Here is a 25,364-nt window from a genome sequence, read left to right on the forward strand (position 1 = left end):
ACTCTTCCGTAAATGATGAATTCTGTGCGCCTATTCTTCCTGGCAATTTGGTTAATTACATCGTCAATAGGGCAATCAGTGCCAGGTTGAGTGTTCAACAGAGCTAAGCCGTTCCCTTCTAGTGCATTCGATATAGGGCCTATATAGTAACAAGGCGTTTATAGGAATCTTCTCGAAAGTCACTATTATCGGAGATATACGCATCAATAGTATTACGAGTTAGGTATGGAAAACTATTGTTAAGCTATTAGTAAAAATACTGTCACGAGTCTCGTAACAATATTTTTTTCTGAGAAATTACTATGAATTACTATTAGTAATATTTCATAATCAACTGATCACTCGTCACTCTTGACTAATCTTCACGCTTACACTTGCTGCAACTAGGACTTTTTACTTATTCATTCATCTGTCTTAATATTTCTGCTTCTGAATGTAAAATAACTTCCTATTCGGCGAATAGTCCGTATTTGTAACGCTACCTATCGACGGCACCCTGTACAAGAAAGCAGTAGAATATTCGTGATTTTGCTCGAACAAATGCCAGACAGAATAACGTATCGAGATCACTAGAATGGCTGCGACTTTTCTCTTAGGTATGTGTTAGCTATCTATGTGCCAAACAGAAACGTATAAAATACGATGGTGCAGACGTGCGTGCTTCATAGGAAAGTACAACTACTCGATTCAGTCGAGTCGACTGACGAAACTACGGAACAGCATGCGGGCTGACTGTGGTGGGTGGTGGGAGCGGGGGGGGGGGGGGGGGGGGGCGGGGCGGGGCGGCTGGCAATGCGAGCGGACCCGCAGGGGGGGGGGGGCGCCTCCTCCCCCCCCCGACCCATATGTATCCGCCACTGCTTTGTAGGTACACTGTAACAAAATTGGTGGTCGCCACATCGAGCCGCTGTTGTAATGCATCAGTACTATTCTGTACGTACAGTATGCTGGATTCTTTTTTTGTTTTGGAATAACGTAAACACGTAATGAAACGGCCTGTTTCAGTCCGCAGGACAGAACAGGTAGTTGGAATTGTGGAAAGGGGCCAAAAAGGGGCTGTCAGTTACACTCAAACATGTACCTTCATTTGGTTGCCAAGATAACACAGCAAAAGTTATCGGCTGAATATGCCACACTATCTTGTGCCTTAAGGGCACAACCACTTAAATTTAAAAACGGCTGAAAGCCATTAACTTAAAATTCAGACTCAAAACAGAATATTTAGAAGGCAGAAGGCCTCACGTAAGTAAGTTCTGTAACTTGGCTGAAGGCTCAACAGATCTAACACTTCAAAAGCAAACAAGTTTTATTTAAAGACGGCTGAAGACCCATGATTTAAGACTGCAGGTAAAATTAATTTAAAAGAAACACAAGGCAGAAGGCCTTATCTTCAATTAGGCTGAAGGCTCCACACAGTCTGATACTTGAAGGACAAGAACTTTAATTTATGAACGGCTGAAGGCAGATTACTTGAAACAACTAAAATAATTTTTAGTTGGTAGAATGCCCAAAGCTTGATCTTTAAACCATATTTTACACAGGCTGAAGACCCAAACAATCTAAGATTTAATAAGTAAGGAATTTAAATTTTAAAGCAGCTATAGGCCCATTATTTAAAACCCAACTAAAAGCATACAAATTCAAACCATCCGATATAAGCCATTAAAATACACAATCCAACACCAATAAGGAAAGGCAGTACAGCCAGCGGCACTCAGAAGTTTCCGGGGGTCGGTCTGCAATTGAAATATTAACGTTCGCTTAGGGGAGACAGGTAGTCGGCGCAACTGTATCCGATCCGCCGGCAACCCAACCAAGAGACAGTCAGCGGACCCACCGAAAAGACGATTTGCCTTCCACCCGACCAGTGCACAAGGAACTCCAAAGCCAAAACGTAAAAGGCGTAGCCGCCCACAACCAAGTGTGCATAAGCTGTTAAAACTACACACACGTGTTGGACAGCGACTACACGGTCAGGAAAGAACTTTGCCTGAATTTTACGTCAGCGGCCAGGGCAGGTAACCGGAACGCTAACGGCCACAAGGCAGAAAATTCCGCTAGTGCACTTGGACTTCAAATAACCAAATATACAGTTAAACTCCACCGGATGGTGGGCAAACTTTCGCCAACTTAAACACTCGCTGTTGCTCACCGGAATAATCCCAACAGCCAACCATGAAAATCAATGGCACAATGTGAACAGTCTGGCTTCGGTAATTAAATCACCACTCAACTTTGATGTCCTGGGCCGGTGAGCCACGAATCTCGTAGCAATCGGAACAGCTCCCACACACTCCGACACTGCGTAGAGACCGCCAGCGGGCCCGGCCCACTGTGCCGCGCGGAGATTTCCCGGCTGATCCACACCAACCGACCGACTGCCACACATCATCACGGAAACAGCACTAAAATAACGGAGCATTCGACATCACAAGCTACACACAGTTTCACGCACACTTGCACGAATGACTAGACAATACTAACGGCAGCAACTGTGCAATAACAAGGACGAATCACGAGACGGCACACGCAGGCAACCCATAAGCGATCGCCGGCCAACATACACGTCGTCCGACAAGACGATCGACCGCCGACCAACCAAGGTGGTCCGCACTCAAGTGATATGTCTCGGCAACCGTCGGGCAAGGCATGGCAGTCCGGATCTCACTGCAGCTGCGCCCCAACTGAACTTCTGCCAGGTCCCAACTGCACTGCTAGCGCCTCCCAACTCACTGGCAGATCCGAACTAACTCTGAACACACAACAACTGGGAAGTAATAGCAGTCAGCAAAGATTTTTTTTCTTTCTTTATTGTATTTCAATTCCCCATCGGGGCGGGCTGGCAGCAGCATATGCGCTGCTCTTCAGCCGAAAGACATAGAAACAAATAACAGAAGACATTTAAAAATAACAAAAGAGAGAATATGGTGAACATAGATATAAAAAAAAGGGGGAACATCATGGAAGGCAATATACAAAAACGGGGTGACTGTAAAATGGAGATAAAAAAACTGTTTAAAAGTAACACACACAAAAAGCCACACACTGCGACAATTAAAAGAACACAAGGCACAGTATGACTGGAGCATAAAAGATATCGACGGATGGCGTAGCACATAACAAACACTGACGGCGAACCTCAAGGCAGTACACAATTAAAATCACACCTCTTGACGCACAGGAGAAACAGCACTAAACATAACACTGATGTGGCACACTGATGATGATCAATACAGAGGATCTGCCAGGCGCAAGGAGATGAGGGAGACTGGAAGAAGGGAGGGAGGGGAAGAGATGGGGGAGACAAGCGGGGGGCGCACTGAGGAGGGCCAGGTAGGGAGGGATGTGGGAAGGAAAGAGGCAAGTATGGGGTGCAGGGTCTCAGGGGAGGGGGGGGGGAAAGGAGGAAAATCCGCTCTGGGAGAAGGAGGGAAGAGGAAAAAGGAGGCCCTGGGGAGGGGGGGGGGGAACAAGGCCAGGTTATAGTTGGAAGGAAGGGTAGATGTCACGGCGAAGTTTGTCATCTGGGAGGGGGAGGTGTTGAAATTGCCCTGATGAAGGAGATGGAGGGTGTGGAGGTGGAGAGAGGGAGGGATACAGTGATAGAGGCGCGGCAATGGGTGGGGGGTGGAGAGGAATGAGGAAACCAGAGGGTGGGGGGGGATCAAGCCTGCGGACAATATAAAGGATGCGGAGATGATGGAGGAACAGGAGGAGTTGGGGGAAGGGGATCAGTTCATACAGGAGCCGTGTGGGGGAAGGAAGGCAGATACGGAAGGCAAGGCGGAGCGCATGGTGTTCAAGGATTTGGAGGGCCTTGTAAAAGCGGGTGGGGGCGGAGATCCAGGCAACGCTGGCATAACAGAGGATAGGACGGATGAGGGATTTGTAGGTGTGGAGGATGGTAGAAGGATGCAATCTCCATGCCCGGCCAGATGGGAGTTTCAGAAGGCGGAGGCGGGAATGGGCTTTCTGCTGGACGGTCTGGAGATGAGGGGTCCAGGTGAGGTGTCGGTCGAGGGTGAGGCCAAGGTATTTCAGGGTGGGAGTGAGCTGGATGGGACGACCATAAAGGGTGAGGTAGAAATCATGGAGGCGAAAGGAGCGAGTGGTGCGGCCTATGATGATTGCCTGGGTTTTGGAGGGGTTGAGATGGAGGAACCACTGGTTACACCAAGTGGTGAACTGGTTAAGGTGGGTTTGGAGGGTACGTTGAGACCGTTGAAGGGTAGGATAGAGAGCCAGGAAGGCGGTGTCATCAGCATACTGGAGAAGGTGGACTGGTGGGGGTGGCTTGGGCATATCAGCTGTATACAAGAGATAAAGGAGAGGGGAGAGGACATAACTCTGGGGAACACCAGCCGTGGGATAAAAGATACGGGAGTTGGTGTTGTGGAGGGTGACATAGGAAGGACGGTGCAAGAGGAAGGAAGCGACCAGACGGACAAAATTGATAGGCAGGGCGTAGGTTTGGAGTTTAAAGAGGAGACCGGGATGCCATACACAGTCATAGGCATTTTGGAGGTCAAGGGAAACAAAAATGGCGGAGCAATGCGAGTTGAGCTGGAGGGACAGAAGGTGAACAAGGTTATGGAGTTGGTCTTCAGCAGAGAAGGACGGTCGGAAGCCACACTGGGTAAGGGGGAGGAGGTGGTGTTGAGCAAGGTGCCGATGGACACGGCGGGAGAGGAGGGATTCAAAGACCTTACTGAAGATGGAGGTGAGGCAGATGGGATGATAGGAAGAAGCGGCAGAAGGGGGTTTGTTGGGTTTGAGGAATAAGAGGATGCGGGAGGTCTTCCACAGGTCAGGGTAGAAACCAGTAGAGAGGATGACATTGTAGAGATGGGCGAGGACAGTCAGGAAGGGATAGGGGCTTTCTCGAAGGTGACGGTAGGTGACACAGTAGTGACCAGGGGCCGTGTTGCGTTTGGACCGGAGGATAAGTTTAATGTCTTGTGCTGTGATGGGAGTGTTTATGTCGGAGGGGGCAACTGCCCCAAGTACTGGAGACTAGGAGCAAGAGGAGCGACCGAGGTATCGGCACGTTCCATGACGGTGGGGAAAAGAGAATCAAAGTGGGGATCATCTGGGATAGAGAAGACCTCGGAAAGGTGGGAAGCGAAGTGGTTGGCCTTACTGAGGTTGTCAGGAAGAGGGCGATCGTTATGGAGCAGGGGGTAGTGGGGAGCGGAAAGGGAGCCAGTAAGGCGATGGAAGGCGGACCAGTACTTGGAGGAGTTGATAGGGAGGGTGGCGTTGAGTCGTGTGCAGGTCTGGCGCCAGTCTCGGCGTTTAGTAGCTGTAATAAGGTTCCGTACGTGTCGCTGTATTTGCCGGTGGTGTTGGAGTGTATCCCTGTCACGAGTGCACAGGAAGGAGCGATAGAGGCGGCGGGATTCACGGAGGAGAAGGACAGCCCGCGGAGGGAGAGTGGGATGGTGGGGGTGGATGGTTTTAGTAGGAACATGGGCCTCCACGGCGTCAGTAATTACCTTCTGAAGGAAGGACAAGGCATAGATGATGTCGTCAGGATGGCGATAGGTAAGGGGGTGGCTTTCGACCTGGGTGGAGATGGAGTCCTGGTAGGCATCCCAGTTGGCACGGGGATAGTCATGGACGACCTTGGGAGGGGGTGCAGGGTGCGGAGCTGGAGGGGGGCAGTGAGCAGACGTTATAGTGAGAAGGACAGGGAGGTGATCGCTACCTGTGGGGTCAAGGACGGCGACAGCGATACGCCCAAGGAGGTTGGTGGAGGCAATGACAACATCAGGGGTGGTGTCACTTTCGGGTCGGGTGTGCTGGGGAAGGGGAACAAGGTCACCTTGGATTGTGGAGAGGAACTGATGCCACCTCCGAAGGGCAGCAGGAGTGCGGCTATGGATGTTGAGGTCGGCGGCAATCACATAGGTGGAGAAGGTGCAGTCAATGTGCGAGATGAAGTCATAAGGAAGAGGAGCAGTGGAGCGGACATAGATGGTGGCACAGGTAATGGTGAGTGAGGGGAAGAAGACACTAAGGATAAGGTGTTCAGTGGGGTCATTGAGGAGGGGTTGTGGCCAGACGGGGATATGCTTAAGGTGGCCAATCGCGACTCCACCCTGCGCACGAGGACCAGGAGCGTCAGTGCGGTGGAGGATATAGGGAGAGGTGCGGATAGAATGGTGGGGCTGGAGAAAGGTTTCGTTCAAGAGGAAGGTGTGGACCTGGTGGTGGGAGAGAGTGTGCATGAAGAGGTATTTGTTGGAGCGGAAGGAGCGAATGTTCTGGAAGAGGATCCGATACTCGTGCCGCACCATGGCAGGAAGGAGGGGGGGGGGGGAAGAGAGGGAAGGGAAGAGACTTAAATGAGGGTGTCAAGGCGGGTGAAGGTGAAGTGGGCTTGGTTGCGGGAGTAAGTGGCGAAGGTGTTCAGGTGGAAAACGGAGCGAGCAGCAAGGGAGATTTGTTGGAAGATGTGGGGCCGCTGAAAAGGGTGAATGTTTTGGAGTACAACAGTAAGGAACCGGATGATGTCCTCAGCCGTGGGGGGTGGACGGAGGGAATTGTCGGGATGGACAGGGGGATCGACGGGACGAACTGGGACTGTAAGCTCAGGGGTGGCTGGAGGGGGTTTAGCTTTAAACTTGTGGGAGTAGGTGGGATGGGGGCCATTGCAGGTATTACAGGAAGGAGGAGCAGCGAGGTTTGGGCAGTTCTTAAGAAAGTGGGAGGCCTTGCAATGGGGACAGGTGGGGGGGTTTTTGCAGTTGGGAGTCAGGTGGTCATTGTACATCAGGCACCGCTGGCAACGGTAGGATTGGGGAGGGGATTTGGAGGATTCAACAGGGTGGTGATGGTGGTATATGAGGGCACCCTGGGTGAGGAGATGGTCAATGGATGGGGCAGGCTCAGAGAATACCCGCATGAGGTAGGTGGGAGCAGAGGCATTGTGGATATGGCGGGCGTAGCGGATTTCCACGTCTGGGTGGGAGTTCAGTTCTGCCAACACTTCATCCTCTGTGATCACCGGGCTGAGCTTGGTGTCACAGCAGTGTAGGTGGGGGGGGGCGACGGGGAGGCTGGGGCTGACGAGGAGTGGAAGTGGAAAGGAAGGGTGTCAGAGAGGCGTGGGGGCCAAATATAACTCGTGGGAGTTTTCGCAGGAGGTCTGTGTGAAAGGATAGGGACGGGGACTTGATAAGGACTGAGTCCCTGCGGGGAATGAGTTGGGAGATGGGAGCACTAGGTAAGTACTTCCTGATCTCCATGGTGAGGGTAAGAGCGTCGAGGAACTTAGGATTGGGAGTTGACAGGACAAAGGTGTGGAGGGTGGGGGTTGAGGTATGGGTGGTAGGAGGAGGGGTGGTGTCCATGGAGACGGCAGAGGGAGGGTGGGTGGTGTTGACTTCTTGTGGGAAGTGGCGGGAGCAGAGTCGGTAATGACACGCTTTTGGGGTTTTTTGGAGACTGGAGGCTGGGAGGAGGGGAGAGGGATGGGGAGGAGAGGGAGGTGGCGGGTGACAGATCCCTGTGGCGTAGTGGAGGCACCGGGAGAAGCAGCTGGTTCAGTGGTGGCGATGGTGGCTCGGCGCGACGTGATGCGTGCGGGAGGTGCAGATGACGAAGTGACGGGGTGGGTGAGAGAGGGGAAGCCGATCACCTGAGGGGCGGCAGCAGAGGCGGCAACAGAGGCGTACGTGAGGGTGGGGGTAGTAGTGGGAGCTGTTGAGGGTGTGGAGGCTGGAGGAAGGGTGTAGAGGTGTGGGTATACAGCAGGGGAGGAGATAGGGGGATGGGTAAGTGGGGGAAGGGGAGAGGAGGTGTAAGGAGGGAGGCCAGGGGCGGCACTCCAGGAAGTGACTGTGGGTGAGGGGGAGGTGTAGATGACAGTGGAGGTGGGAGTACTCATTGCAGACAAACGGCGACGGACAGACGGACGGGCAGCAGGCGGCGGCGGCGGCGGCGATGGTCGGCGACGAACAGACGGACGGACAGCAGGCAGCAGCGGCGGCGGTGGCAGCGTCAACGGACGAACAGCTACAGCAGCAAGCGGTGGGCGGGCGGGCAGACCGACCGACCGACTGACCAACCGACCGACCGACAGACAGACAGACAGACAGACACAATTTTCGAAGATGGTGATTCCACCCTGAGAGTAGCCCAGGCTTTGCAATCTGACGCTTTCGATGGAGGGGATCCAACCCTCTAGATGTCAGCAAAGATAATAAGCCAGAGCTTATATCGATTGGGCCGCTGCTGCAGCTCACGGGCAGGCAAGGCGGCAACATAACGAGGTGGTAGTACAGTAAAAACAGGATGCCAAATGAGATATGGCACAAACACATACCACAAACGACTCAGGTAATGTTTAAGCGTTAATACAAATGTTGTGTGCATAGTTCCGCGTAGTCAGCACGTACACAACTTTCCCCACTAGAGCGCGCCCCGCTAAGCACAACAGCGCTCGTCCGTCTCCGCACTACGAGATGGCGCTGTCTTAGAGACGGACCAAATTCTGCTTCCGCCGATCCGCGTATTAATATGTAACCCAGCCAATGAGATTGCTGCTAACGTAGAACCTTTTCTCCTCGCGGATCACACTTGCGCAGTGATACCTGAACGCTCGAGGAATTATAACGAGTGTACGGACCTCCGATTAGTCAGTCTGCATTAGTCTGCACCAGTCTATAGTAAAGTTTCAGTCTGCGCCTAATAAGATTATCATATTCCTGTACATAGCCATGAAGAGAAATGTATAGACACCTTGTCAAGTATCAGAGACATGTGAGAATAAGATTAACGTACCAAGACCAAAGGAACTTCAGATTGCCGGCCGCGGTGGCCATGCGGTTCTAGGCGCTGCAGTCCGGAACCAGGGACTGCTATAGTCGCAGGTTCGAATCCTGCCTCGGGCATGGATGTGTGTGATGTCCTTAGGTTAGTTAGGTTTAAGTAGTTCTAAGTTCTAGGGGACTGATGACCTAAGATGTTAAGTCCCATAGTGCTCAGAGCCATTTGAACCATTTTTGAACTTCAGATTGTCAATTGTAAACAGCATCCAGAATCAAGTTACGTAATATCTATGTTTTTTATTATTTTAATAAATGTGTGTGAAAATTAATTAAGTTCTGTTTGAAGTTGGTCACCGTCAATCTGCTACTCTAAGCGTGCAAGTGGCATTTCTATCGTCTGACCTAACAGCAGAAGATAAACACGCCACGATAAGACCAAGAGACATATTGCTGACACTCGCCTACTTTGTTAGAGCGACAAGTCAAATAATCTGATGGTGTGTGTACCGAAGGTCTTACAGTACGCACACCACAACAAAAAAATGTCCTTAAGTGATAAATGGATATTCCGTTACGTTTCCGTTCGAATTGTTACTTGATTACTATACTGCGTTACGCCTAATGTAACTCCTCAAGCAGAAGTGGATGAGTGAAACATCAAAATTGAGACTGTCTTAGAATGGAAACGGTATGTTTCCAGACATGGGTTCCTATTCAGGATATTATATACTCACTCCCTCTAAAAGTTCTAGGGGTTTGTAACGGGAATTTCCGAACACCCTGTCTAACACTAACTAGCTTATGACCCGCTGTTTTGTTCGTTTAGACTGTACGGTCTGAACAAATTTTTGTTTGTTTTTCTTTAATCGAATTTCTGCATCGTTATGCCCATTGTTCATGTGTAAATCTACGTTGTGAAAGAAGTAGTAACTCTTTATGTGGCTGCCAGTCTTTACATGAATAAAGTGTTCCAATGAGTTTGATTTAATTTCTTATAGCGAATTAGAAAAAGGAGACAAACCGGATAAGTTGTTTTATAGTTATTAGCGCCAGTCTTACAACTGCCACTGAATTCTCTCATCGCTAACGGATATTATTGTGCATGGAACCCTATTGAAACGTGATATCTATTTTTTCGTCGATAATGATAAGTTTGCATAGTAATTACAGCAACAATAATTTTACAAGCAAATATAATGCTTACTGAAAAATTACTGTATTAATGATCTGTACCTTTTTTTCTTTTGGAATATTACAGGCGCTTGGGGAAGTTCAAAGTCGACTCTTTCGAGAATTTTTCAGTGTTGCCTAGAACTGCTTGGGATATTGATATTTGACTTCTTAACTTCACATACCATAAATATAAAAAATACAAAAATCCGATTGCTGTGTGGTCTCCTTGAATAATCTTTCCTTGTACACAAACTGTAGATGTCGTTACTCATGTCTACTTTGTGCACTCGCACTGAAATGTTAAAACATTTGCATATCCAGTCTTGCCACTTTCAGATTCATTACGTGTCGCCTACATTCTGCTGCTATTGACATGGCCAGCAATGTACACTACCTTCCATAAGTTTGGAAACACGAAGCGGTTATAGACAATGGAATGGAAATACGTTATAAAATTGCATTTTATTGCTTTCTAAATGTTTATTAAGCTCAAACAATACATGAGTAAACGCAACTATTGAATTTCAGATTCCTCAAAATAACCAGCCTTTGCTTTAAAAAATGCTTTGCATAACTCGGCATGCGATGGGTCAGTTTTGCCAAGGGTTTTAGTTGGAATTTAGTGTCCATTCTTGCTGCAGGTTCTCCCACAAGTGTGTCCCACTCACGATTCCCCGTTTTCGTTTCCTCCCATCCAACTCATCCCATAGTTGCTCGACTGGGTTGCAATCAGGGTGCCGGGGATGTCATTCCAAGGTTTTCAAGATTTTCTGAACCTCCAAAGACTCTGTATAGTTCTGACACAAGCGGAATGTATGTTTCGGGTTGTTGTCTTGTTGTTGTTTCCCAATCAGCCGCAAACCAGTCTTGACAAGTCGCTGGAGAATGGCATAATAATCCTTTCGATTCATTTTTCCAACTTCTTTCACCTAATCTGACTTTATTCCCTCCAAATGATCCCCATACCATCACAGAACTCTCTCCATTCTTCACAGTTGGAATTATGAACTGAGGTTTCAAGCGTTCCTGGAGTAAACGGCGTATGAATTGACGGCGTTTACTTCTAGATATTTAGAAGCTGGATCCGTCAGTGAATAAGACTTTTTCCCAATCCCCTGCCGTCCACTGTTAACGTGATGTAGCCCACTGAAACCTTTTCCTCTTGTTAACAGCGCGCAACAACAGTTTCTTTGATGCTATACAGGGTGATTCACGAAGATATACAAATATTTTAATACGTTATTCTACAAGTAAAACTAAAGAAAAAAGTTCATATAAATATAGGTCCGCAAATTTTTAGTTACTGAGTTACGGATAATAAAAGATTTTGCCTGAAATTTAGCAACTTCTCTAATATGAAGCCATTGCAAAACTGTACGAGGTTAAAGTAAAGCACGATTTCCATGTATTTTGTTGTTGTTCATCTGATGAATCTAATACAACATGTCCCAGACGTGTATTTGCAGTAATTTTCCAGAATATCCAGAGAAGCAAAGAAGTAATTCCGTAAAAGTCTTAATTTATTAACTACTTGGCCCAATCTGTTTTTTAAATTCCAGACAACTGCACAAAATTTTTAACAGAAGTTGTAGAGAATTTAATTTTGAAAAAAATGATGGTAATAACGTTAACTGAAACTGTATGAACGTGTCAGATGATCTGCTTTTGTTAATACCATAGCACAGACGAATTCATCTTAAACCGGAAAAAACAAAGCTCAGTGCTAAGGAAGTTGTACAGTGTACATACAATTTCACAATACATTTGCCATAAATAAACACCATATCGGCGTATTCCTCTGTCGTAAATTTGAAAGGCATTCCTATTTCATAAATAATCTACAAACTGCAACAGTTACTATGTGGTTTCACTTAAGTACACTGTTGTAATTATGTTCTTTCACTTAACAATACAGAAAACTAACTCGTTTCAAGGTTAGGAAACGACTAAAACAACTCACTAACGATTGCCAACAATGACAAAAACGTTTCTACATTCTTAATGGAAAGGAAACACTTTTACTTGTATAATAATCTTTGCTTCTCTGGATTTTCTGGGAAACTACTGCAGATACAGGTCTGGGACATGTTTTATTAGATTCACTGGACCAATAACAAGAAAATAAATGGAAGTCGTGCTTTATTGTAACCTCGTACAGTTTTGCGATGGCTTCATATTAGCGAAGTTGCTAAATTTCAGGCAAAATCTTTTATTAGCAGCAACTAAACATTTGCAGACCTATGTTTATATGAACTTTTATTTTTAGTTTTACTTGTAGAATAACATATTAAAATATTTGCATATATTCGTGAATCAGCCTGTATAATCCTGGAGGTTGTTTTTTTTCAGGTGCGGTGTCACTGTTGACTCACTCACTGGTGTATCCCCAGTTGTGCATAGTTCGATAGCCAATTCGCGTTTCAGTTAGCGGACAGTTTTGAATCTTCTAGGATTACTAGTCACTACAAAACACTTTTCCTGGCGTTCTGACATTTTCTTGGGTGCTCCTGAGCGAGGACGGTGATCATACTGTAGGAAGTTGTATCTCGATGCCGGTGAGGTCCTGACAACTCTGTTGATGGAAATCTTCAATTTCTTTCGTATTTGTCGGATACTGTTGCCTTCTTGGTGCAAAATGATTATCTTTACCCGTGAATCATAAGAATCTGGCACTTTGGGACCATTTTCGATTACTTTCACGGCATGTCCTACCTTCATACAAACGGAACTACCACCTTATCTTTACACAGTCGCACCGTCTACTGGTGCCACCTTGCGCATTTAGTAGAACTCCTTGAACAGGTAAAGTCATTTCACATAAAACTGAGCAATACGAATATGTACCAAAATGTACAATAATTATCTGTACAATTCCATGTCATTATTCACAGTTATTTGAGCATACTATTCTGACTTCCAACCGATATCTCACAACTATCACTCCCATATTGCTCCCATACGCAACATGGTGTTTCCAAACTTACGGAGGATAGTGTATAAACATACATTTCTGCGTGCATGACTGTTCACATTTTGCATTCCAGCCTCGTGTCTTAGCGAAAGCTGTGTTTGTATCTGCGCCCGCAACAGGGTAACTCGTTACAAATAGGTTCCCTCTGGTTTCCGCAAACTTCACCGGCGAGCGTTTCTCGTGACCTGGTGTCTTACAGAGGCACTTATTGAAAGACAATAATTAGGTAAGGCATTCTCATAGGACTCTTAGATAGAAGATAAACTTCATCGATTTGTAGTAACAGTATGCTGCTCGCCGCGCAAGAAATATCTCGTACAGTGACATAAGCAGAACTTGTTTTCTTGCTTGGACATCAACATGCTTTTCAAACCTCAATTTTCTGGCCACTGTTTACTTCATTATATTTTGTTTTACTTTTGCAGAAGTCGGCCACAAGTTTCTGAAGTGAAAATGAGCGAAATATTTAAAATTGAGAGAGATTTACTGCCTGTGTTTCACATTGGTTTACTGTGCTGTGTGCTGGAAGAAATAAAGAAAGAATCAACGCTGAAACAACTTGATCAATACCATTGTTGCCGCACTCTGACGCAGTTGAAGAAGGTAAGTTAATTTAGATCTCGTGATGAGCTGAACGAGAGCCTAAAAATTTTCGATCGCAATTCGTTCCCGATATAGTCGAAAACTCATGCCGAATACTCGTAATGTAAGTTTTAGTAATCATCGATAGCCGGTGAAACGAGAAACGCTCTGGGTTAGGGAACGACAAAACTGGAGACATTAAACGTTTATTTTGTACTGAGAATGCCCTTTATCATAAACTACTGACGTTACATTTCCTCAATTCCTCACTTAATCAACTTAATAAATCACTGTTCCAGAATGCTTTCGCAATTGCGTCTGCACAACATGTTAGTGAAGTGGCACAGTGTAAACTCTACTGTGTTTTGGCAAAAAAAGCAAATTTTAACATATCAACAAGAGAAATGTGTAGGTTTTACTCAAAATTCGCCACTCGTGGCGCTCCTCTGAAAGTTACAACAGGTTAACAACTCAAGTGATAATAAATCTCTGCGCTGGCCGCGGTGGCCGAGCGGTTCTAGGCGCTTCAGTCCGGAACCGCGCGACTGCTACGGTCGCAGGTTCGAATCCTGCGTCAGGCATGGATGTGTGTGATGTCCTTAGGTTAGTTAGGTTTAAGTAGTTCTAAGTTCTAGGGGACTGATAACCTCAGATGTTAAGTCCCATAGTCTTCAGAGCCATTTAAACCAATAAATCCCTGCATATTCAGCGGAATTTTTGTTTTAGATACTAACCAAAGCAGACGTGACAAGAGATCTATTTGAATCGTCACCATGCACGTGTGGGCATGAGTGAGCTCCGCTTAATATCTGCAAAAATGTGGGTGTGGGCTTCAATGTAGCATGGCACTTCCCCTCCATCGCTCGGCATTTCCCCTACACCTTTCACTATTGCTCAGCCGATAGCGCATCTACTGGCCACGGTATTCTGTGCAGACTCCACCAGCACCGTTGGTCGGCAGTCGTTTCAAATCTCCACAAGTCATCTTTCTGGCGTTCTGCCCGATGCTCAGGAGTTCGCCCAGAGTGGCGTCGGAATGTACATTGCTGTGCTGATAGCTTCAAGTTCAGACGCGCCATTTGGTCTTATAACTGTTCCACTCTCCGCTCGAGCATTGACGCATCTAGACTCGTCATACGCTTTGATACTGATGGCGGCGCTTGCTGCTAAACACTCGTTCCGTGACGTCATTTTATCGCCTACTGCCGCTTCAGACACATCGAAACTCTGCCAGCCTTCCTTGCTAACGCCTGCAACGATACGTCTTGATGTGTTACCTTACCACAATTGGGCAAATACCAACTGGTAACTTATCAAGCATAGTTGAGTGTTCAGGCAGCAGATCAAGGCCAGCTAAAGCACGTAAAACTCGCAGTTTTTGAGATGGGGATCCGATGCCTAGTTGCTCGGCGTTAAAAGCTCTGTGCAGCCGAGGCTCTGGCGACAATGTATAGCGACATTATCGCTGCACTTTCTAAATGTGCACTCGCGAATACGCACTTATCATCACTGGTGCACTGTCCATATTGTTGAAAGGTGCACTTATGCGTGTGAACCAAATTAGTGGGCCATTAGATCAGAACGGCGTAAGTTAGACATGACCAAAACGGGTCGTGAGATTAATATCGTATACGACCTCCTGTTGCTCGGCGTAGTGCAGCCGTTTGACGTTGCTTGGACTCAACAAGTCGTTGGAAATTCCCTGCAGAAATATTGAGCCGTCTGTTGTTGCGAAAGTGTTGTCAGTGCAGGATTTTGTCGACTAACTGACCTCTCGATTATGTCCCATCGATGGAATTCATGTCAGGCGATCTTGGTGACCAAATCATTCCTTCGAATTGTCCAGAATGTTCTTCAAACCACAATTATGGCCCAGTGACAGCGCATTGTCATCCATAAAAATTCCACCACTGAGCGGCTGCAAATGGTCTCCCAGTAACTGATCATAGCCATTTCCAGTCAGTGATCGGTTCAATTAGACCAGAGGACCCAGTCCATTCCATGAAAACACAGTCCACACCATTACGAAGCCACCACCAACTTGCACAGTTCCTTATTGATAACTCCAGTCCATGGCTTTGTGGTGTCTGCGAACCCTACCGTCACATCTTACCACAAAATCGGAACTCATTCGACCAGACCATGGTTTTCCAGTCGTCTAGGATCCAACCGATATGCTAAAGAACTCAGGAGACGAGCTGCAGGCGATGTCGTGCTGTTAGCGAAGGTACTCGCGTCAGTCGTCTGCTGCCATAGCCCATTAACGCCCAAGTTCGTTTCACTGTCCTAAAGGATACGTTCGTCGTACGTCCCACATTGATTTCTGCGGTTATTTCACGCAGTGTTGCTTCTCTCTTAGCACTGACAACTCTACGCGAACGCTGGTGCTCTCTCGGTCGTTGCATGAAGGACATTGGCCACAGCGTTGTCCACTGTGAGAGGTGATGCCTGAAATGAGGGATTCTCGGCACATTCTTGACACTGTGGATCTCTGAATATTGAAATCCTTAACGATTTCCGAAATGGACTGTCCCATGCTTCTATCTCCAACTATCACTCTGCATTCAAAGTCCGTTACTTCCCGTCGTGCAGCCACAATCACGCCGAAGACATGAATCACCTGAGTACAAATGTTAGCTCCAGCAGTGCACTGCCCTTTTATGCCTTGTGTACGCGATACTACAGGCTTCTGTATTTGTGCATTTCGCTATACCATGACTTTCGTCACCTCGGTGTATGTTGGTGGTTGCAAGTTGCGGCGTATTTGGAGACATGGTCTGCTCCACTTTAACCTCAATCTCTGGCGATTGTGGTATTGCCTCTGTAATTTTCAAAAAAGAAAAAAAAATCAGTTTCGAATCTCCTCACCAAGGCATCAAGTGAGGGTCACAGCTATGGATATTTCAATGACAAGAAATAATTCCCATATAAATTGCGGATACAGTAACTACTTAGTACGTAACTTTATTGCACACTCATGCACTAACATTAAATTATGTGCAATTAAAGTATTGGGAAGAAAATAGTATAAATAAATAATAAAGTCACAGAAGTCATTGCGTTCATGTATTTAGGACAGCTGAAGAGAACGATTGGGTGAGCAGCAAAACTGATGACTAGAAGGGTAACCATGATCTGAAGCGTTTTTGGCAATCCAAGTAGTCGCTAAAAGAAAGACTCTGATGTCCCTGAAATGGAAGGTGAATTCGGTGTGATTTACCACTTTTCACTTATGGCAATGAAAAATTCTGTCTGAAAGTCGAAACAAGTCTGTAACTGAAAGTTGCTAAGTGACCAGTGGAGAAATGCTTGATGGCAATTACTAGGAGAGGAATATAAATGGACTAGAAAACAAAGTGGACTGAAAGAAATTAAGGCTTTGCAATGAAAATGGAACTGAAAGAGACAGGATATGTTTATTTATTATTTATTTTATTGCGAGTTACGTTGATCATGATAGCAATGGAATTGCGAGGCTCTGGAATGAGTCAGTATTTTTACAACGTTAACAATACAGCAGCACACAATATGGTTAATTCATGACAAGACTTATACTAACAACATGGAACACTAGAAGAAATAAAAACATGTCGCATACATCAGAATTAACACATGTGTACAAATTCAAAGTAACAAAGTAAAGTATTGGAGAAACAATATAACACTACAGTAACAAGTAGTTTACATTTATGCTTACATTGAAAGGCTAACTCAGTTGTATAATAAAAAATTGCTCCTATGCACTCAAAAATTCACTAATTGAATAGAATGGCTTTTGCATTAGGTATCCTTTCAGTTTGCTTTTGAACTTTGGTGTTTCAGGAGAAAGACTTTCGATGACACTGGGTAGAGCATTGTAAATTTTGATGCCTGTATAATTTACTCCTTTCTGTGCAAGGCTACAGTTTGACTGGTTACTATGAAAGTCCTCTTTTAACCTTGTGTTGTGAACATGATATTCGCTATTGGTTTTGAAGAGAGGGTGGTTTTTATCAATAAAACATACAAGGGAGTATATGTACTGAGGTATCATTGTAACTGTAGCTTGTATGATACTTCTACATGTCCATACTCTGCAAGCCACCATACGGTGCATGGACGAGGGGTTCCTTGTACCACTGCTATTCATGTTCCACACACAAATGGAGTGTAGGAAATACGACTCTCTCTATGTCACCGTAGGAGACTTAATTTCTCTTATCTTCTCTTCGCAGCCCTTACACGAAGTCTACTTTGGCGTCAGTAGAATTGTTCTGCAGTCAGCTCCAAATGCCTTTTCTCTAAATTTTGTCAATAGTGTTTTGCGAAAAGAACGCCTTCTTCCCTCGAGGGATTGCCATTAGAGTTCACCGAGCATTTCCATAATACTCGCATCTTGACTGAACCTACCAGTACCAAATCTAGCAGAATGCTCCTGAACTGCTTCAATTTCTTCCTTTGATCCGATATGATGGGAATCCCAAACACTTGAGCAGTACTCAAGGTTGAGTCTTACCAATATTCTTTACACGGTCTGCTTTATAGATGAGCTATACTTTCCTAGAATTCTCCCAATTAACTGAAGTCAATCATTCGCCTCCCCTACAACCGACCTTACATGCTCTTTCCATTTCATGTTGCTTTGCAAGTTATGCTTAGATATTTAATAGGCATGACTGTGTCAAGTATCACATCACTTACACTGTATTCGAACATCAGAGGATTGTTTTTCCTACTCATCTTCATTAATTTATATTTTTCAATATTCAGAGGAAGATGTCATTCATCACACCAAATAAAAATTCTATCCAATTCATCTTTTATCCCCCTACAATCACTCAATGATAACTTTAGCATACATTATAGCGTCATTAGCAAACAGTTGCAGATTGCTGCTGATCATATCCATCTGGTCGTTTATGTATATGGGGAACAAGATTGATCCTATCACACTTACGTAGGACCTTCCTAACAATATCCCCGCATCTGATGAATTTTGGCAGTCGAGGACAACGCCTAGGTTCTATTGCTTACTCGTAGAAATGTTTGCAGCCATTCGCAAATCTAAGAGCCTACTCCATATGTTTAGACAGTCCGTGGTGGGGCACTGTGTCAAACGCAGAAAACTAGGAATAAGGAAACTGCCTGTTCCTCTTCATCAATGATTCGCACAGTGTTGTGTGAGGAAAGGGCAAGCTGAAATTTGCTCAAGCAAAGCTTGCTAAGTCCGTGTTGCTTTGTAGACAGAAGCTTTTTCGATGTCTTCCCTCCTCAAAACAGTTGCTTGGCACACACTTTTCCAGATTTGCTTTCAGTTTAAATTTTGTTGCTCATAATTTCTCTACGTCCATAATATTGGAACTAAATGATGTCAATTCATTGTCTGAGTAGGATGCTAACAACTGCTTGCCTGCGCTGCCCAGCATAGAAACCCTCCTAGCCTTCTTGATGGATTTATTAAGTTACCATCTGCACTATCATGACCTCATGATAACTAATCCCTACCTCTGTACTGACACTGTCGATAAGCTCAGGTCTGTTTGTAGCTCCAAGGTCTAAAACATTTCCATTGCGTGTGGATTGTCGAACTAGCTGCTCAAGACAGTTTTCGACAAATGTGTTCAGAACTACTTCACGAGATTTTGTCCATAGCTGTCCCAATCTATATTTGTATGTTAAAGTCACCACCAACCAATAGTGCATAATTGGGGTACTTCCGCACTACTGAGTGTTGACTTTCTTTGAATGCTTCTGCAATTCTTATGGCAGGTTATGGTGGCTGGCAAAAACATCTGATGAATAAATTGTGTTCACCTAAGCCGATTACTCGCATCTAGATCACTACGCAGTCAGGCTCAATTTCGACCTTGATGTAAATAATACACACATCAAAAAAAGTTTTGCATCACCCCAATTCCCAGAACCCCTGAAGATAGACGTTGACTGTGGATATTGTATCAGACAAAATCCCTTTGACTGTTCAGAGATGTCATTAAATCTGCCCAAAGATGTAAACAACCATGCAAGAGCAGCGCCTATTAGACGGAGGGGATCGGACAGCCGATCAGTTCCAGTCATTCCACCAGGAGGGAGTCCAACCATGCCCAGACGGTCAATACCACGGTTCGATCACTTCCGCATTGTTACTTTGTGCCAGGAAGGGCTCTCAACAAGGGAAGTGTCCAGGTGTTTCGGAGTGAACCGAAGCGATGTTGTTCGGACATGGACGGGATACAGACAGTCAGGAACTGTCGATGACATGCCTCGCTCAGGCCGCCCAAGGGCTACTACTGCAATAGATGACCGCTACCTATGGATTATGGCTCGGAGGAACACTGACAGCAACGCCACAATGTTGAATAATGCTTTTCGTGCAGCCACAGGACGTCATGTGCAATAGGCTGCATGATGAGCAACTTCACTCCTAACATCCATGGCGAGGTCCATCTTTGCAACCACGACTCCTTGCAGCGTGGTACAGATCAACAACATGCCAATGGACCACTCAGGATTGGCATCAAGTTCTCTTCACCAATGAGGTTGCATGTGCCTTCAAACAGACAATCATCGGAGACGTGTTTGAAGGCAACCCAGTCAAGCTGAACACCTTAGCGGAACCGAGCTGATGCAAAACTTTTTTTTATGTATGTATTTTCATCAGTTTTAATGAACATTCCCTCTCCTTGAGACGTCTAACCAGTGTTTCCGTTATGTGTTCCATGCCTCCTTAAATGTTTGGAAGAATTTTACCTCAGATTTCATTCGTCTCTCAGTTCCAGGTATAATTCCTGGAGGGTGGTAAATTCAGGGACTTCATTACAAATGCTTTGACAATTTACTGTTAAATCTCTACAGTGAAACTGTCTTTATATGTGATGTGATTTACGCTCTCTGTGTATCGACTAGTGAGCATGCATCAGAGATCCTCCAAACCATGGAGGTAAGAATAAGGGGAGATGACGCTACGTATCCCAGCTGTACTACGTTTTGAAGCCATGGCGGCGTGGCTCGCTGCCATGACACTCTGACCAAAACATTGCCAATGTGCTATAGCGCTGCGTGTATTACAGTCGCTAATTGCACCATATACGCATGTAACGTCATCAGATTGGTTGTTTCAAAGATTTTGTTTAAAATAAAACCTCGTAAAGGCGAAATTCCGCGTTTCTTCTGATTAAAAATAGTTTTTAATGTAATATTACGAATAGCTAGTCTTCAATGTAAACGATACAATTTTGTTAATTCAGTAATAAACGTGTATCACAAACTAAATAATAGAAACTGAAAACTAAGTTAGCTATACCCTCCCTCCAAAGCTCCATAAATACATCTTGTTTGTAATACATACTGGGACATTTCAATTACGTTACACTACTGGGAAACACTGTTCATTACCACCAATATTTACTGAAATACGGTACATAGAATGGCAAATCTACACAGTGTCCTGTTTAGGCCTATACTTTACGCCAGTTAATGTAGTGTTAGCTTTTAATTTGGTACATGATGAAGACAAAGTGAGTTACTCAACACTTCGATTATCGACGATACGTACGTATTATACTGAAACGTGAACTTGAAAACTAAGAATTTAATTCTTTGAATTAACATACCTTTTGCAAATGTTTTGGGTGTGAAGGGAAAACTGATGGTACGGCATTTTCTCGGAGCCTTACTGTTGAAAGGGAAGTTTGGTCTATGTCCTCTTCTCGGAAATGCACGCCAATTCTTCCTTCTCACGGCATTCTCCCACAGAGCTTTCTGACTTTCATTTTTAGGAAACCTAAAATCAAACAGGAGAAAAACACGCTATAGTACAAGTACCGGTGTAGCACACGTTCATTCACAATGAAGTTGTAAAATAAATACTAACAAAGAGATAGATGGGCTGGCCAGTACTTACCTCAGCTCAGTACAGCCGATAGATACACATAAAACAGAACTGAAAATTTACATTCCTAGCTTTCGGAACTTTGTTCCTTCATCAGGGAGGAGAGAGGGGAAAAAAGGGAAGAAGGGAAAGTGGATTCAGTTACTCACAACCCAGGTTATGAAGCAACAGGGAAAGGTAAACAGGGAGGGTAGCAAGGATGGAGGCATGGTTGTCAGAGGGAAGCCAAAGATATTCTACTGTAAGTACTGTGCCAGCTTCAAACCAAAGAGGATGCATACAGAAGTAAAGAGGTATATAGTATAAAGATAAACACAACTATGTAGGATGAAAAGATGCGTGAATGGCTAAAGAGGAAAGGGAAAGAGGAGAAGACTTCATTCACTCTTCAGTCGTCTCCTCTTTCCCTTTCCTCTTTAGCCATTCACGCATCTTTTCATCCTACATAGTTGTGTTTATCTTTATACTATATACCTCTTTACTTCTGTATGCATCCTCTTTGGTTTGAAGCTGGCACAGTACTTACAGTAGAATATCTTTGGCTTCCCTCTGACAACCATGCCTCCATCCTTGCTACCCTCCCTGTTTACCTTTCCCTGTTGCTTCATAACCTGGGTTGTGAGTAACTGAATCCACTTTCCCTTCTTCCCTTTTTTCCCCTCTCTCCTCCCTGATGAAGGAACAAAGTTCCGAAAGCTAGGAATGTAAATTTTCAGTTCTGTTTTATGTGTATCTATCGGCTGTACTGAGCTGAGGTAAGTACTGGCCAGCCCATCTATCTCTTTGTTAGTATTTGTTTCACATCTTATATGAAGTTGTAAAATCACACTTAACGAGACAACTTACACCTGAAATGTTATTTCCTTCGATTTCGCATCACAATCAGAACGATTCGTACATCCGAACACCACACAAGTCACCATAATAGCGCAAAATCCTTCCAAAAGCGAGTGACAAGCCTATGCACACAAGCTTACAGCAGCAATGTTTTGGTCGGATTGAGATGGCTACCCTCGGCTTCACATATCTTCGCAGCTGTGACGTCACGGCGTCTCCCTCTATTCTTACCTCCATGCTCCAAACTATCGCCTAGCCTGAAAGAGAAACGGTATATGCACTCAACAAATACTGTACTCAACCCGAGTAGCTGCTAGCTCTGTGTGGCGCACTGCTGATGTACCGGTATCAAGGAGACTACCAAAATTTTACGAGGGTCATTCAGTAATTAAAAGAGACAAATTGGTCTGGCGGAAAAAACTATTAGTAGGGCAAGTTTGGTACTTTTATGGCTTTAAGTTGGCATCATTGAGATGAGCCCTGATCAGCTGATGTATCAACACTGTTTTGTTTGTAATCTCAAAAATACGTTTCAAGATCGTGAGTCCACTTGAAAAGTCCACATTATTTGAACAGTGTTCTGTTATTCTTTTTTTAATTGGTGAAGGCAAGAAACCAGTGAATATATACTCTGCAATGTCTAAAGTTTATCATGAAGGTTGTATGAATCGTACAAATTTTTCAAGTGGGTAGAGCAGTTCAAAAATGGGCGCGACCCAGTGACTGCCAAACACCATTCTTGCCGACCAGTTGTAGTTTCAACTCCCCACTTTAAAGTCGAATTGATGACTTCTTCGTGCCAGCCGCCGTGTGACTGTGAAAACGATAGTTGATAAGGTTCAAGTTAGTACTGGTACAGTTCATAACAATATCTGTAACAAGCTGAAGTACCGCAAAACATGTACAAGTTGATCCCAAAGGAGTTGACGTGGCTTCCAACGAAACAAGGTTGAGAGTGTGCACGAAGCTAAAAGAACGTTATGAAAGAGAAAGTGAGCACTTCCTCAACAAAATTTTAACTTGTGATGAAACTTGGGTTCACTGTCATGAGCCAGAATCAAAAAGACAAAGCATGGAGTGGAAGCACACCAACTCACCTGTCAAGAAAAAATTCAAAACCCAAGCATCAGCAGGAAAAGTAATGTTGACAGTGTTTTGGGATGCTGAAGGTCCAGCTTTTTGTGATTATCTCGCAGAGCAGTGTACAATGAACAACCAATACTATTCAGATTTGCTTTTAAACAAGCTGAAGCCAGCCTGAGAGAGGAATGTCGTGGATCTCAGGAGAGAGGTGTGATTCTCCGGCAAGACTATGCACGTCCTCATATTGCTCAAGTAGCCCATGAAACCATCGACAAAATGGGCTGGGAAGTACTGTCTCAGCCTCCTTACAGTCCTGATTTAGCACCTCATGATTTCCATTTGGTGCACTGAAGGAGGCATTACATGGGAAGAGGTTCCAGAACAATGAGGGCATGAAAAAGTTTGTTAGATATTGGTTCACACATCAAGATAAATAGTTCTGTAGCCCAATGGAACAAGTTCATAAATGTTCAGGTGGATTACGTTGAAAAGTAGAAATATTTTGGTTTTGTAAAAATAAACAATTTTTTCTTCAGACCAGTTTGCCTCTTTAATTATTGAATGACCCTTGTATACTTTCTAGAGCAGGTACAGAAATCCACAGCCAAGACCATATAGAATCGATGGAGCTCTGGTTGCGATCCTCTGTTCATCTCCAGACCCATGGATGCCAGTCAATACTGGCTTGATGCTGAAAATTTGTAAGCTCTGCTTGTGCCCCAAAAGCAAGGCCATCTGTCTTCATCACTTCTACCAGCTACCAGTATGAAATGAGGATGGCCTCAGAACCCAGCAACAGGTGTCATTGGTGCTGGCATGAGTCAAAACTTACACATGGCTGCACACTGTATGCTCAATAGCTGCCCCCCCCCCCTTCTAACCCAGCAGAAATATAAAGTGATAAAGTGCACATTGGACTTCTGTCCAGTACTGGATGATATTTCCTTAAGGGACACCATAATGCACTGAACATTGGAGCCCCCAATTCCTAGTAAACCCGTTCCCCCATATGCCTGCTCAGATGGTGTTGAAGGAGCTGCCATCTGTCCACATGTAGGGTGAATGGAAGAGGTGGGATACCCTGTCCTCAGTCCACCTCAAGTGTTGCAAACAGATTATAACCTAACACTTACCCTGTGGAGAGTGCAGATTTCCTGCTGGAAAGAGCCCCAGCAGCGGAGCCCATGTGCGAACTTCAGATGTCCTATAAAACTCACTTGTTTCCCTACCACTATCGCACCTCAAAGTGGCAGCCTACATATGGATGACTGCGGCCAACAGCATCTTGTTCTCAAAGTGCAGCTCCTCCTACATCCGCACACAACAATCCATTGCTCTACCAAAATTAGAATGGAAAAAAATAGATAAAAATAAAGAAAATGAGCTCTGTTGTGTTTTAGACAAGGATTTGTGCTACACAACTTTTTAAAAAGACAAACACAAGCTACTATACTGAGACTATTACTGCCACCACTCCACTGCCCTCTGGCAGAGAAGGTACTGTGAGTATGGGAACTTAGTTACAATTTTCAAAACTATGTGACTGTAGTTCGTAAGAACTGATGAAAAGTCATAGAGTATAACAGAAGTGATAGCTGGCATTTGCCAAGGAAGTGTTAGAGGCCCTCAGCTGTTTCTAATTTATGTAAACAATTTAAGAGAAAGTTATTGGCAGATGCTGCTGTCGTTTACCATCTAGCAAAGCCATCAGTAGATCAAAAACAGAGCAAGGTGGCACAGCAATTACCACACTGGACATGCATTCAGGAGGACAACAGTTGAAACCCGCATCTGGCCATCCTGATTTAGGTTTTCTGTGATTTCCCTAAAGCGCTTCAGGCAAATGCCGGGATGGTTCCTTTGAAAGGAAAGATGACCCCCACTGTTTTATTCCCTCTCCCAAATCTTCCAAGCAACCAACCAGAAGATCAAAACCAAATGCAAAATGATTTAGATAAGATTTCTGTATGGTGTGAAAATTGGGAATCGAGGCTCAACAATAAAAAGTGTGAGATCATCCACATGAGTACTAAAAGGAATCCGTAAAATTTCAGTTTCAATAGAAATAACTCAA

The 25,364-nt window shown here is 44.9% G+C and overlaps 1 protein-coding gene across 1 annotated transcript in view; it reads left to right on the top strand.

Annotated features, from left to right (window-relative positions):
* Positions 1-25,364, top strand: part of LOC124788522 — a 215,060-nt gene that overhangs the window by 117,085 nt on the left and 72,611 nt on the right. Inside the window, exon 5 of the mRNA XM_047255792.1 lies at positions 13,344-13,521. Coding sequence (XP_047111748.1) covers positions 13,344-13,521 — 178 coding nt within the window. The remainder of the gene's footprint in view (positions 1-13,343; positions 13,522-25,364) is intronic.

The sequence above is a fragment of the Schistocerca piceifrons genome, chromosome 3, assembly GCF_021461385.2.
Source record: "Schistocerca piceifrons isolate TAMUIC-IGC-003096 chromosome 3, iqSchPice1.1, whole genome shotgun sequence".
Lineage (NCBI taxonomy): Eukaryota > Metazoa > Arthropoda > Insecta > Orthoptera > Acrididae > Schistocerca > Schistocerca piceifrons.